Source organism: Nelumbo lutea, chromosome 1 (genome assembly GCF_056320005.1).
Source record: "Nelumbo lutea isolate HS-2025 chromosome 1, American lotus-T2T, whole genome shotgun sequence".
NCBI classification, from domain to species: Eukaryota; Viridiplantae; Streptophyta; class Magnoliopsida; order Proteales; family Nelumbonaceae; genus Nelumbo; species Nelumbo lutea.
Window position 1 is genome coordinate 171,476,051 of NC_142684.1, and position 15,724 is coordinate 171,491,774.

Below are 15,724 nucleotides of genomic sequence, written 5' to 3' on the forward strand. Positions count from 1 at the left end.
GCAAAATGACTCGGCAAAGTTTCCCTTCGAGCACCTGAGTGTGTTGATTGGTGAAGTCCTTGATATCCTCAGGGAGGAGAATGCCCCTATTGATCTTGAGCGCCACCTAGGGGTCCATGATCCGGTTTGACATCGTTATTGGCCACTATAGAGAAAACCAAGGTGGTGGCATGTCAACAACTAGCGGAACTTCCTCGACCACGTTTGTTCACTCAGACTTTGAGCTCGGACCAACCTGTTCGAAGCTCAGCGCGGCCTCCCTGGAACTAGAGTTTCAGTCTGCATTAGCTCAATCTCCTCCTCCTCCTCAAGGAGAACTACAGGAGTGGACTGTCGACCCTCTCTCTCGCTGGAAGTGCTCTGAAAAAATATTCAACCATCCTTTTTCTCATCTTCTTCTTAGCTCGGTGGAGGATTCCCATGGTGTTGACACTACTCATTTCACCTATGCACACATGAACAAATCGTGAGACAAAAAGATGAACATGACCAAGGAAAATACCTAAGTGTTGGTGGACGACCTACCCTAAGTACTTAGCCTAGCTCGAATCAGTTTCTCCTCGGTCAGGTAGTCGACGACTCATGCTTTTTTCTCGATCAAATGGCCTTGCTCAAGGTAACCTCCCCGGTATCCCAAATGGCCGACCTCCACTCAATATTGAAGGACCACCCCTCCTCGGAGACGAGGAAGAAGAACTTATTTTTCCACTTTGGCACCTTGGATAAAAAACCACACAACAACTTGTACCTAGACCGGTAGAAGAGATAAAAGCTATATTCATTGGTAGGGTTTTTCTTCAAGTGACAACGGCAAGCGAAAGTGTTGAGGTCCAAAGGAAAACTGAAGTGACGGCAAAACGAAATGGTCCCTAATAAAGTCCTTGCAGAGTTCGGATGAAGCTAAGAAAGGGTAATGTTGTAGTAGTTCAACACCTCAACTATGAGGGGGTAGAGCGGAAATCTCAATCCGGCCTACACTCAAAATCGTGCTGCCAGGGCATTTGGCCATCGATGGGTAGCATACACTCAAAATGGTCTAGGATCCGGTACTGACCAATGAGAAATACGACCTCCTTAGAAGTTAGCTTTGTCAGACCGAACTCAATTTTTTTGGGTTGACGTCAGGAGGTGGAGGCTCCCCTTATGGGAACCTCTAGCTCTTAGATCGAGGAACCCTCCTCAACATGGGTGGCACGTTGGCCTCCCCCTTCAGACTCACTACCAGACATTGAAACAAGAAAAGAAAGAAACTTACAAAAAACCTCTAAGGATGATTGACTCCGCAAGATTATAGCAACCAGACCGACATGACCGATCTCCCCACCACTTAGCTCTTGCTTAAGGACAAAGGAAATGGACCCACTAGGGCCAACTATTTATAACTAGGGGACCCAGATTTCCAATGGTTGCGATTTGCTTCATTTGACGGTCTAGATCAATATACCGTTTCGAATTCTGAGAAACCAAACCTAGTTAAATGGTTCATTAGTATCCACAATTACTTAATTAGGCATTGCGCCCGCACGTATATGCATGCTACCCTCCAAAATCTTCTATCAAAAGACATCATTCAAACCACGGTACATCTGATCTCGGCTAACGACTTGGAGAAAATGACCCATGGAGTAATAAAAAATTCACGTCACCAATCTACTCCCTTCACCTGAACTCCTCTACTTCAAGCTCAGGAGTGGGATGCAATTGATGATGGGAAAACCCAACACACCGATCTCTGACACCATGTGTCACCTTGAAAACCTTAGGACCTGCAGGAGAGACGGATCTTCAGACTCACTACCAGGCACTCAATGCCCTCATGATGATCGGAGGCATGTCAAAGACCCAGCAGTAGTGGTAGGAGTCTCCTCTGCTTTTCAAAGAAACGATGAGCGACTCATCGAGAGAATGCTCCCAAAGGCTCATAAGAATTCGATCGCCAAGGTCCATTACCTTTGAGAATGTCGATAGCAGCTTGATCACTCCTCGTCTCTATAAAAGGTAAGGCAGTTGCCTTCACAAGGTATGCTCTCATACAAAAAGCAACTAGCTTATTTTGCCCTCTTTGCCCAGGGTTCTCTCTCAATTCGTCTAGCTCAGCACTAACCATTTTCGGCCACGTACCAATGTTTTGTGATGTAAAATTTTTTTGGCTAAGTACCTCATTATTTGACCCGGTGGTGGCGTGCCTTATGATGAGTTGCTTGGTGGTGAACTGCCTACTGGCGAACTGCTCGGTGGAGAACTGCCTTGGGGCGAATTGCCTAGTGGCGAACTACCTAGTGGCAAATTGTCTGGTGGCGAACTGCCTGGTGGCGAGCTCTCTGGTGGCGAACTGCCTGGTGGCGAACTGCCTGGTGGTGAACTGCCTGGTGGCGAACTGCCCGGTGTCGAGCTGCCCGGTGGCGAACTGCCTGGTGGCGAATTGCCTAGTGGTGAACTGCCTGGTGGTGAACTGCTCGGTGGCGAACTGCCTACTAGGCGGCCGGTGACTTAGAGAATGCTGGAGCTCCCTGGTGCGACGCAATCCGACTGCCCTCAGCATGAGGTGGTCTTCTTTCCTTTGTAGGCTGCGGGAGCTGAGGGACCTGCAAGAACTTCATCTTTTCCTCCTCTTTGTAGGTGGCGGGAGCTGAGGGACCTGCGAGAACTCCATCTTTTCCTCCTCTTTGTAGGTGGCGGGAGCTGAGGGACCTCCGAGAACTCCATCCTTTCCTCCTCTTTGTAGGCGGCGGGAGCTGAAGGACCTGCGAGAACTGAATCAGAGGTCCCTGGGGTATTTTCCCGGCGGGGGCTCTCCGACGCTTAAGTTAGCACTCTTATTGTAGAGAGCTTTGAAGATAATATGAGAGAGCTAGAGAGCAAGGGTTACTTCCCTTTTTTCCTCCCCCCCCCCCCCACTTTGGGGGGTGAGGTCTTTATATACCGGAGTCCTTGCGGGTTAGGTGGGTGAAAAGCCTCTAAACGGTAAGACTCATCGCATCCTGTCAGAACCGGGGTACGGTGGTGAACTCCTCGAGGTCGTTAGGCTGGCGCTTGTGTCAGGCGGCCAGGTCAGCGCCTGGGCCGGGTTGTCAAGGGGGCGCCTGCGTCAGTCGGCGGGTCAGGGTCTAGGCCAGGTCGTTAGGTCGGCGCCTGCGTCAGTCGGCGGGTCAATGTCTAGGCCAGGTCGTCAGGTCGGCGCCTGTGTCAGTCGGCGGGTCAGTGTCTAGACTAGGTCGTCAAGCTGGCGCTTGTGTCAGTCGACGGGTCAGTGTCTAGGCCAGGTTTGTCGCTGGGCGCCTTATGGGCGGCTTGGCCGGATCATGCGCTAGGCTGGTCCAGGTCGGCCACGTCGCGCAGGCCGTGCGCTAGGCCACACGCAGTTCGCGCAGGTCGCACCAGGCCGACCAGACTGGTGCCCGGGTGGGTCACCAACTTCGTAAGTTTGTTGGTTGGGTATTTTCCTAGTTGTCACAAGGTGCCACGTGTCACAATTTCACTAGAGGGCCAAATCTGCCCTCATCAATAGCCCCCCACTCCCGAGCTGATAGTAACTCAGCAAAGGGAGTAGATTTCTTTTGGCCCATAAGTCGATGAGCTAGTAAGTGCTTATCCAATTACTAGTGTGGTCCGTAGGCTTTGGGAGTGACTTGTAGTCTACTCTTCTTTGACTTTTGCCCATGTCGGAGAGGCGACCGGGTCTTTAGTAATAATGTGGCCCGTAGGCTTTGGGAACGACTAGTGGTCTACTCTTTTCTAACTTTGCCCGTGCCGGATAGGCGATCGGGTCTTTAAGTAGTAACGTGGCCCGTAGGCTTTGGGAGTGACCAATGGTCTACTCTTTTCTAACTTTGCCCGTGCCGGAGAGGCGACTGGGTCTTAAGTAGTAATGTGGCCCATAGGCTTTGGGAGTGACCAGTGGTCTACTCTTTTCTAACTTTGCCCGTGCTGGAGAGGCGATCGGGTCTTAAGTAGTAATGTGGCACATAGGCTTTGGAGTGATTAGTGGTCTACTCTTTTCTGACTATGCCCGTGCCGGAGAGACGACCGGGTATTAAGTAGTAATGTGGCCCATAGGCTTTGGGAGTGACCAGTGGTCTACTCTTTTCTAACTTTGCCCATGCCGGAGAGGTGACTGGGTCTTAAGTAGTAATGTGGCCCATAGGCTTTGGAGTGACTAATGGTCTACTCTTTTCTAACTTTGCCCGTGCCGGAGAGGCGACCGGTCTTAAGTAGTAATGTGGCCCATAGGCTTTGGGAGTGACCAGTCACCTACTCCTACAAGAAGCTACCAGGGGCTCGACCTTCGGGGGCAGCACTACTAACTTTAGGTTGCCAGCTCACGCGGGAGCCTTGGAAGGCTCAACCGGTAAGGGCGCCTATGTAGTCAGTTGGTCGTCAACTCCCGTGGAAGCCACGAAGAGCTCATCTTTGTAGGGGGGACCTTGCGGAGAGGACTGATGTGGCATTATCTGAATTGAAAGTAAGGTTGGTAGAGCTACTTAGTCCGTTAGCTCCCTGCATAGTCTTTGAGTTCATAAAAAACGTAAACTATAAAGCGATAGCTTCAATTTCTAAAAAGTGAGGACTTAGCTTTGGCAAGATGAGAACTTAGCTTTTGTAGGATGAGAACTTAGCTTTTTGTAGCCTGTTCCCACAGACCGCGCCAATTGATGTAATCGTTTTCGGCCACGTACCAATGTTTGTGATGTAAAATTTTTTGGCTAAGTACCTCGTTATTTGACCCTGTGGTGGTGTGCCTTATGATGAGCTGCTTGGTGGTGAACTGCCTACTGGCGAACTACTCGATGGCGAACTGCCTGGTGGCGAACTGCCCGATGGAAAACTGTCTGGTGGTGAACTGCCTGGTGGCGAGCTCTCTAGTGGCGAACTGCCTGGTGGCCAACTGCTTGGTGGCGAATTGCCTGGTGGCGAACTGCTTGGTGGCGAACTGCCTGGTGGTGAACTGCTTGGTGGTGAACTGCCTGGTGGCGAGATGCTCGGTGGCGAACTGCCTGGTGGCGAACTGCCTGTTAGCGAACTGCTCGGTGGCGAATTGCCTATTAGGCGGCCGGTGACTTAGAGAATGCTGGAGCTCCCTGGTGCGGCGCAATCCGACTGCCCTCAGCATGAGGTGGTCTTCTTTCCTTTGTAGGCTGCATGAGCTGAGGGACCTGCAAGAACTTCATCTTTTCCTCCTCTTTGTAGGTGGCGGGAGTTGAGGGACCTACGAGAACTCCATCTTTTCCTCCTCTTTGTAGGTGGCGGGAGCTGAGGGACCTCCGAGAACTCCATCCCTTCCTCCTCTTTGTAGGCGGCGGGAGCTGAAGGACCTGCGAGAATTGAATCAGAGGTCCCGGGGGTATTTTCCCGGCGGGGGCTCTCCGACGCTTAAGTTAGCATTCTTATTGTAGAGAGCTTTGAAGATAATATGAGAGAGCTAGAGAGCAGGGGTTACTTCCCTTTTTTCCTCCCCCTCCACTTTGGGGGGTGAGGTCTTTATATACCGGAGTCCTCGCGGGTTAGGTGGGTGAAAAGCCTCTAAACGGTAAGACTCGTCGCATCCTGTCAGAACCGCGGTACGGTGGTGAACTCCTCGAGGTCGTCAGGCTGGCGCTTGTGTCAGGCGGCCAGGTTGGCGCCTGGGCCGGGTTGTCATGGGGGCGCCTGCGTCAGTCGGCGGGTCAGTGTCTAGGCCAGGTCGTCAGGTCGGCGCCTGTGTCAGTCGGCGGGTCAGTGTCTAGACCAGGTCGTCAAGCTGGCGCCTGTGTCAGTCGACGGGTCAGTGTCTAGGCCAGGTTTGTCGGTGGGCGCCTTATGGGTGGCTTGGCCGGATCATGCGCTAGGCTGGTCCAGGTCGGCTAGGTCGCGCAGGCCGCGCACTAGGCCGCGCGCAGTTCGCGTAGGCCGCGCGCAGTTCGCGTAGGCCGCTCGTTGTTCGCGCGGGCTGCGCGCAGGTCGCGCCAGGCCGGCCAGACTGTTGCCCAGATGGGTCACCAACTTCGTAAGTTTGTTGGCTGGGTGTTTTCCTAGTTGTCACGAGGTGCCACGTGTCACAATTTCACTAGAGGGCCAAATCTGCCCTCATCACGTCTAGCTCAGCACTAACTCGACCGTAAGAGTTTCTTCACCTGTGCTCACCATCCAAGCTCTTTGACATCCTCTCTTTGCATGGTTTGTGCCACTCCTTGCTCTCGCATCAGGACCCTAGCAGATCGAGCTGCATCAATCCCCAAACCCATGGGTATCTCTGGCGAACATCAACGGTAGTGGACCCATGGCTTACACTTTCGCCATCTATGCCTCTTGGGCCAAGCTCAAACCCATCCTCTTCGAAGGATGAATAGCTAATGACATAGCACCTATAGGTCAACTCACTACCACCTCCGATGTTGAGAACTTCCCCGATTTTCTTGAAGGGATTCTTGGAATGAAGCTCATGGATCACTATCAAAACCAATCCCTTCGATTCAACACCGAAATCTTCACCGAAACTATGAACAAGGTTGATTTCTCTACTAATCCTTTCAAGGTTTTCACTCACTCTAAGGCCGTCTTGGTCAATATTATTATCGCCACCACCGGTGCTGTCGCTAAGCAATTGAAATTTCCGAATGGAGGAGGGTGATTTTGCGATCATGGGATATCAGCTTGAAATAGTTAAAATCAGACTACCCATTGTAGGGCCAAGATAGCGAAGGTAGACGCAGATGACGATGACCAAGTTTATGATCAACCCAGGCTTGACCCTAAAATTTGGATTTAAGGCCCGGGTTTGGACCGAGCCCAAGGTCAAAGCCAATTTTCCCAACCCTAGCCCAGCCTGCACTATAATTTGATGAACTCGGGTTGGTCAATGAACCCACTCTAAAGTTATAAATGTGTGTGTATATGTATTTTTGCAAATATGTATACCCATATTTATGTATATATGTATGCAAAATTAGCATATATACATATGTGTATAGTTGGGACAGGCTCGAGCCAAGTTCAGGCTACTTAAGGGCTAGGCCTGGGCCTGGCCCATAAAATAGAAAATCCTGATTTCTTGGACCCGAGCCCAGCCTGAGGACTGAAAATCCAAGCCCAGTCTATGTAAAATTTCGCGCTGGGCCTGTTCAGGCTTGGATTGGGCCCGCCCAAGTTGCGCCCCTAATTGTAACCAAACAAGATCGTAAATGAGCACAATGATATGGTCCCCAATTTACATTCTCCTAAACCAGATGAGACACAATTCCATGGTGCAAAAGTGTATTTACACCACAACCAAACGCAGTGATAGACGATATTACTTTCAAAGGCTAGTACCAAAAATCTAGTTTCTAACTATGATTTCCACTCCTACCTGATATAATAATGTATATTTTGTCTCATTTGCATTCAGTAGCAGTGTAAATTTTACATTTCAAAAACTGATGCAAAGTTTTCACCACCTTCCTCCTATCTAGATTCTCTCTTATATAAACTAGGGACCGCATTATTGTGCTTCTTACCTCACTCTCAAACCAATAAGCCTCTTCCTACCTCCATTTTCTTACATATAATATACCGTTTTATTTATTTTACTTCACACAAACAAACAAGGTCAACTCTAAAGCAAAAATTAAACTATAATTTACACAAACTATTTGCACTCCCATGCATTTACACCACTGCAAATTTATCAAACACAGACTTAGACTCCATTTATTTGCAATGCAATTTCATTTGGTAAGAATACATGGCAATGCAAATCAGAAGAGTGTTTATCCTGGTTCGTTCATTTTTAATTTGTTCTTCAACTGCCTTTTTACAGCATAAGGTTGGTATTCACACATTGGAGATATGGATACTCATGCATCAGGACAGGTGTCTCTCCGTGGATGGGAGGATAGGGAAGGAATCAAAGTATACCGTCCCATGTAACTCAGTTGAATGTAATGGCAGAAGTAGTTGGTAGAAGGCATGGATTATGAAAATACCATTACGTGAAAAATTAATACATGAACTGAGATAGAATTGTTAATATGAGTTTTAACAGTAAATGCTATTACAGTAAACGTAAGTGCTAGCAGGGAAGTACTGGTGCATGCGCAATTCGCCAAAAAAGAGCTATTGAATCCACGTCAACTGTCAGTTTCAATCATATTAAGTTATTAACGTTGGCTTAACCATATGTCTGAGCGAGTAGCACAACCTACCAGCTTTCTTCCAAAAATAATGGGTAAAGATGCTGTGACTAGTTTTTCAATTGCTGATGGCTAGGGCGATCCAAATGCAACTTTTATTTTATTGGATCAAATGGATCCACCCCAATCCAATCCCATAATACTTGATGTATATATTTGTATCTGCGTAAGATTAATATGTATTTATTAATAAAGTTGGCTTGAATGTTGTATGTATATTATACATTACAAACGATGTTCATAATATTGATTAACCAAAAAAAATGTTCAAAATATTGAAATTGAAAAGCTTTGTTATTTTTATTAAAGATATACAATATCACTCATTTCTTAATTCATTTTAATGATAATATGTACTGTTATGGTAATTTTTAATTTAATTTATTAACGGTATTTATTATTTAATATCCAAATCCAATCTAAAGTTGATGGCTTGGATCTAGTACTACTGGTGTTATCTGTCTTTCTAATGATAAGTTGATAACTTTTTCTTGGGAGTTGCAATAAAACATAGAAATACGGAAATATTCCCGATGCAAGTCCTACTGGATTATGAGGATAGTATTAATTCCGTGGCAGTGTTTGTCTTGTTTGGACCGTATTAAAGCTTTTTAGTTGTTGACTGGAGTCTATTAACTTTCTGTTACGTAAAAAGGAATGCGGTTGGGCCGGCTCATGAGATGGCCCAATGTATGAAACCTTCTAGTGAGGAAGATGCATGGTTGGAAACTCGTCCAGTGGGGATTACGAATCACTATTTTGTATATACTTTTGCTGCTTCGTAGTGTTATTTTATGCATAAAAAATCTAAATCTGATGGTTAAGATTCGATTTCTAAATATAAATGAACAAAAAATTGGATCTAGCTAGCCATCTTTTTGTTTTGTTTTGTTTTTTTGGAAAAGGATCTAACTAGCCATCTAAGTATAACAAAAATTTGATATATGTATATATATATATACACGTAACAATAAACATGAAAGAGTTTTGGATATATACTAACTTGTGGATCTTCAAGCATCGGAAAGATAAATAACACTAGAGATTGCTAATGGCCGATGTCCGTGTGCATCCCTCTAAAGGTTAAGAAAATAGATGACAAATAGGAAGTCAATTAAAAAACGCAAACTAGTAGTTTGGTTGGTCACATAAACAAATTCAATAAATCTATCTATCTCAGATGAAGAACCAACAAGTGAGTCCCGTATGCAGTAACAAAATGAAGAGCACAAGAAGCCATGTATAGGACACAAACATTCATGTTGACAAAGCCAAATCCCTGGAAGATGTTAATGATCTATAATCCATATGCTTCATTCTAAGATAAACATTAGCATAACAGTGACAGAAAAAGATCTTTAAGATATAGAATATTTGGCCTCTAAAAATAAGAAAACTCAAACTTGCATTTGGTTAGTCCATACTCTTAAGAATTTGGGTACAAAAGATAGCCTACAGAACCAAATGTTATCCTTAAAGCTCTAGTGCTTTGAATTCTAAAAATCACGTCTAACTGTACAAGAGCCACTGAAATGCCACCAGGAGAACAAATCATGAACGATTCCCTATTCTGTACAAGAAGTGCATACTAATTGCAAAAGCTTGACAGCTGAGAGATGTCGCATCAAGTATCCGAATTGCCACAAAATTCCATCAAAGAAAAGATGTGTCAGTTCCCATTTGAGTACTGGTCTGACCCTTTAATCTCTGATTCCACTGGTTCTCAATTGAATACATTCCTGATGATTCACAAGCATTCCCCACTTCACAATCCAAAGCCATATGATTTTCTCGGCATTCAGGGCTACAAAATGCACGCAAGTAACTGCATCATCATCAACATGAATATCAATACTACGTTAAAACACAAACAAATAATAGATAAAACGAGTCTTTAAAGTGGAGTAAAGTTAAGATCTATAAAACTTATCCGCAAGTCACTACTATGTATTACTACATTGATCAACAAGCGCAAAAAATCGATATCAGTAGTACTACCCAATCTTGATGCATGCATATGATCAAAGAAAGAACAAGCAAAACTTAATTCTAGAGAAATTGAAGAACAACTAAAGATAGTACATATTCTCCAACATCTGGTTGCTTTAATAGCATGAAATTGAAGTAAATTCACAAAATTTAGATGCTGAGGAAACATGACATGTTTAAAAGTTGTAGGAAAGACCATCAAAAAGTCAAATTAGCTGCAATAATCTTGTATAAAATGGTTTTCAAATAATGATGATTAGTATGAGTCTTCGTATCACTTAATTCTTCTTGCTCCTTATAAAAAACATGGTAGAGAAGCAAAGACAAAATCCCCCCACAATTGAGGAAAAAATTTACGACATTACGGCCGGACTATTGACATTGGAAAAGAAGAATAGATACGATGGATCATAAAAAGGAAAAGAGAAATTCAACCACGATGAAGCATTGATTGGGAATTGGAATAACATAGAACAGCAAATTAAATTAAAAGTCTTAAGCACAAAGTGGAAAAAAAAAGAGGAAAACAAAGAAAACGGATATCAGTTGAATGTATATAAAACCAAAGGACAAAAAAAAAAACATAATGAAAGCAAACGAAGAAGAAAAAAAGAAATGAACCCTACCTGTACATGTACACTTCATCACTTTCCCCAATCTTCTTCTTGCAAGAGTAACATTCATCAAGAAAACCCCCAACCGTTCTATCAGATCTCACCTCATCGTCCCCCTCCGTTCTTGTCTCCCTTACCGGCGACGCCAGTGTCAAGATCTGTCGACGAGATCGTTGTGGTTTTACAGCTACCTGTGGCTTCGAAAGCTTCACTGAATTCCTAGCCGCAGCAGAAGTAGATGGAGATGTAGTTTGCCTGTTACGCAGAAAGGATGGAGACTCGAGGGCCCTGACATGACTGAACATACCGATCTCCCCCTGGCTCGACGACCTGGCGATGCGGGAGCGTTTCACCGACATCGTAGGAAAGGCTCCAAGAAAAAGACCAAAGGAGGGATTAGGGTTTCAGAAAACAAAACCTACAGATTCTAGGGTTTGGAACAGCGTCAAGGGAGAGTGAGATCAAAGACCGAGAGCGAGAGAAGAGAAGGTAAGAATTGAGAAGCTTCCAGTTCCAGAGGAACAGAGACGGGACTGATCGGGAATTCTCTTCCCTCGACCGCCACAATTTATAGGTTGTCAGTCGTACTGAAGAGAGTTTGAAAGAGGTACTATTACTAAATTACCCTTAGAGATCCATGAGGTCGCCGTTTCGACTCCGGACATTCGCCCAATCAATTGCACAAAGACTTCAAAGGTTTGGCGTGCGAGTCAATCGGGCGAAACTCGCTGAGTTGAGGGGCTACTGCCACGAAGTCGACACACATATCAAGTACCAACCAATAACATTACAATTTTAAAGATAGAGTGGGATCCATCGTCCATGTAGCCCTTTTTTTAAGTAAGAAATTAGCCACGTGTCAGGAATAGCATAGGGTTCGACTATGATATAAAAAAAGATATGATAACTGAAAAACAACTGATGTGTGATTTATCAAAATTCATGGCAAATCTATTAAACAATGTTAAAAATAACATATAAATATTGAATTATGGCAAATCTATGGAACTGTCAATTTTATTCCTTTTAGACAGCATTGATGTAAATGCATGGAGTGCAAATAGGCTTATTGTAATTTGATTCAGATTTACCGATTGATGGTGGCTCAGTTGGTGGATTCTGACTCATTCGAGTAAAGACCTGGGATCAAATCCTGCTGCTACTAAGGGTTCGGGGGGTTAAGGGGAAAGTGATGGGCTACCTCCTGTTGTATAGCCCTATAAAGTGAAAAAAAAATAAAAAATCTTCAGATTTGATCTTCTCTTGTTTGTAAAAAAATATTCTAAATTACAGTAGCTCCGTATAAACCGCATCCTGCCCATAAATATAGCATCAATCTACCTTAATTTTATACTGCAACGAGACGCAGCCCTGGGAACTAGCTTTAGAAGCATTCAAAGCCAAACATCAATCTCGTCGTATTGGTAAAAGAAAGTGAAAGCTTACTGACCCCATTTTAATTATAAACTATATTTTTCAGTAATTTTCAACCCAGTCTTGCAGATATGACAAATGTAAAGAAGTTAGGGATGAATGCTTTCTCAGACACCATAGTAGTCATCTATTAATTCTCTCTGTAACATGTTAGTTAAGACAGGAGTCATGGATTGGAATCCCCATTCTGATTCATTTGATCTTAAAATACATGTTCTTGTATTATACAAACACTTATGCCAATTAATGGTATAAATCCATCTTCAAGTCATGTAAGAAATAGATGTTCAGAGTTTGAGTGATGACTCCTTTTGATTTCACACTAGTGTTTTTTAACCTCTTCTTATAGGAAATAATATGGTTAATGGAATTTCATTGAAGAAATCATGGATGCCTGCATTTGCATCCATCAATTCAAACTGTCATAATCATATTACTACATACATCTCTTCTCTTGGACTGGTCATAACCCAAACTGTCAATACTCTAAATGTTTGTATTGTAACAAGAAAATTCAGCACTCTGATTAATGAATCCTTTGAAGGAGAGTCCCAGTCTCCCATGACCGGTCTATCACCTATGACAAAGCCACATAGTGTAGAGAAAAAAACGATGTGATATGATGTGACTGCAACGGTGTAGAGAACTAACTCTTCATTGATTATTTATTCCTTCAGAGTTCAGACCCCAATAAAACACACATTTGTCACTCAATTCCACTTTCACTTCCTTCACTTGAATTGAATTGTGAAACCAATACCTTCGTTTCTCTTTTACTCTTTCCACAATCCGTATTATAAAATATTCAATACATTAATTTTTTCTTAGATCAACAATTCTTTTAATTTATTTAAATTTTTAATACGATGACTTAACCCTCCAATGAGATCGTGATATGTGACACCACAACCCTCAAATGACACTTGTATCAGCATCAACTTCTTTGCACCAAACTGTAAATGCCCCAAAAAAATGTCAGGTGTCTCCACCGACTTAACGAGCAGGCTATCATCTTCCCTGGGTTCGTGGCGATGTAGGCCATTATTTACTCCCTAAGCTTCCGTTGCCACATCGAAACGGACTCCCGTTCTACACGCTTCCGAGGAAACCAAATAAGCATTATCGTTTTATGCAGAGTTTGCTTCTAAGCATAAAAGCCTCTCTAACGAACCGGTGATCTTGGATGTGCACCCATTGCAAATGGACCAAAGAGACTGATGATCTCGAATGTATATTCCAATTCTATATGCAATTTAACTCTCATAATTCTCAAGTTCTCTTACATTCTAGCTCTCTAAAACACTCTTCGTTCACTTAAACATTGAATTATCCACATTCTAACTCTCTCGACTTAAATATTGGAGTGCCCATCAGAAAAAAACAACCTCAACACTCTAATACTATTTTCTTACAGTCCACCCATCAGCGGAGCAGGAAACACCAGATCGCTAATTACATTTTTGGGCATTGTTGTGCAAAGACAATTAGTCTCATATTTACCATCAATTTTAATAGATAGCTTCATTTACCCTGAGGTTTTCTATTTACATCTGGCTGCTGGTTTATGTAAACCATGCTATGGCATTCCTAATCTGCCTCCTTCTCCGTCTCATGTTGAGTCCGACTTTTATTTGAATGTTCCTTCAACTATTCATGTATCTTCTTTTGAAGTATAGACTCCCAAAGCCTCCTCTCCTAGTTCGACTGAACAATCCTCTACCTCCTCGGCATTAACTCCACCACCCCGTCAGCCTCGTTTCCGTACAATGGAAGACTTGTTGATCAATACCCTCCCATTCGGCAACACTCCATGATTATACATTCTATGTATGGCATTCTTCCTGTTCTTTCACATCTCGTCACTAGATATCCATTCTTGTTGCTTTACTCAGATCTCTTTCTTCGGAGACAGAGTCTCAAACCTATGCTGAAGCTGCAAAGTCTCCTCAGTGGTGCTCGGCAATGCAATTAGAATTTGATGCTCTACTAAACAATGGCACATAGGATTTAGTTCCCTACCATCCCTCCATGTACATTGTGGGTACTAAGTGAGTGTACAAAGCCAAGTTTGTTGCTTAAGTGCATGTATAAGATTAGAAGAAAATCTGATAGTTTTCTAGAGCAGTACAAAGCCAAGTTTGTTGCTTAAGGCTTTCATCAAGTTCTCAGTTTGGATTTCTCTAATACTTTTATAGTCCAATAGTAAAGCCAGTAGTCACGGTCTGTACCATTTTTGCTCTTGCAACTACTCATCGGTGGCTTATCCGACAACTGGACGTCAATAATACTTTTCTCTATGATCTCATAACTGAATTCATCAACCCAAGGGTTTCGAACATCCTGACTACCCACATCATGTATGCAAACTGCGTGAGGCATTGTATGGTCTTCGCCAGACTCCATGTGCTTAGTATTCTTGGCTAACTTCATCTCTTTTAGGTTTGAGTTTTGGAAACTTTATGGTTGATCCCTCATTATTTATCTACAAGCATTGTTGTACATATTGGTCTATGTCGATGACATCATCATTACCAAAAATTCCTCTTCTACTCTTACCTTTGTGCTTTAGAACCTATGTAGTTTTTCCTTTGAAAAATCTTGGCCCTTTACACAATTTCCTTTGTGTTGAAGCCCAGTTTAGTGCTAATGGTCTTTGCCTCTCCCAGAAACGCTACATCATAGATCTATTGCAGCACTGAACCTTGCAGTTCTCACATGATGGCCTCAGTACGACTAAGTCTAACGCCTTGTATCTTAGATCCCTCTAAATACCGGATTGTTGTGCATTGCAATATATCGCTCTTACTAGACTTGATATCTCCTTTTTGATTAACAAAGCCTATTAGTTTTTACATCCTTCACTGAGCCAGCTGTCCAAATGACCATCGTTCTACAGGAGGTTTTGCCGCTTACTTGAGTCGTAACCTCATTAGTTGTAGTGTTGCTCGCTCTGGCACGAATTTGAATTCTGATCACTTGCTAATACGGCCAAATGTGACAATTTAGGACATGTTTGGTTCAATTTGCTTATTTTCATTCTTCAAAAAAACAATTATGCCAGTATTCATAAACCACCAGCTAATAAGAGATAGCTCTTATTCTCAGATTAAGATGATCTTAACATGATCTCTTGATTGTACTCTATCTATTACTTACTAACCTAATCTTATTTTGTATCTTGTATGAGGCCTATGTAAACCAAAGTCAAGGCGAAGGCCAAACCCTATAAATACAATAAACTTCAGTGAATCAAACCACTGAAGTCTATTATTCTCTCTTATTTATCTTGCTGTATTTTCGATAGTATTACTGTTCGAACTTGTATAATCCAGAAAAAATAAATACAAATAAAATAAAGATGATGAGAAACATTTATATTAATAGGAGTTGAAAGATGTAAAATAGGAACTGGTAGAGGATGGGTAGGAAAAGTGAGTAAGAAATCCCCGAGTGGTATAAAATAGAGTCTTAACAGAACTGGTGGAGGATGCTTGCATGGACCCATACGCATATATTAATGCTGGAAACTCTGTTGCTATC

General features: G+C 43.3%; 1 protein-coding gene across 1 annotated transcript; it reads right to left on the reverse strand.

Annotated features, from left to right (window-relative positions):
- Nucleotides 1-9,440: 9,440 nt before the first annotated feature.
- Nucleotides 9,441-11,290, reverse strand: LOC148879175 (uncharacterized). Its single transcript, XM_088960623.1, has 2 exons — nucleotides 10,763-11,290; nucleotides 9,441-9,972 (listed from the first exon to the last, which is right to left on the reverse strand). Exons 1-2 carry the CDS (start codon nucleotides 11,107-11,109, stop codon nucleotides 9,801-9,803), a joined length of 519 nt encoding a protein of 172 aa, XP_088816749.1. The 5' UTR covers nucleotides 11,110-11,290; the 3' UTR covers nucleotides 9,441-9,800.
- Between the last annotated feature and the right edge of the window lie 4,434 nt (nucleotides 11,291-15,724).

Excerpts from the sequence above, each read along its gene's own strand:
- LOC148879175 (XM_088960623.1), bottom strand. The coding sequence starts at position 11,109 with ATGTCGGTGAAACGCTCCCGCATCGCCAGGTCGTCGAGCCAGGGGGAG. Across the intron at positions 9,973-10,762 it reads GATGAAGTGTACATGTACAG|TTACTTGCGTGCATTTTGTA; the intron begins GTAGGGTTCATT and ends ATGATGATGCAG.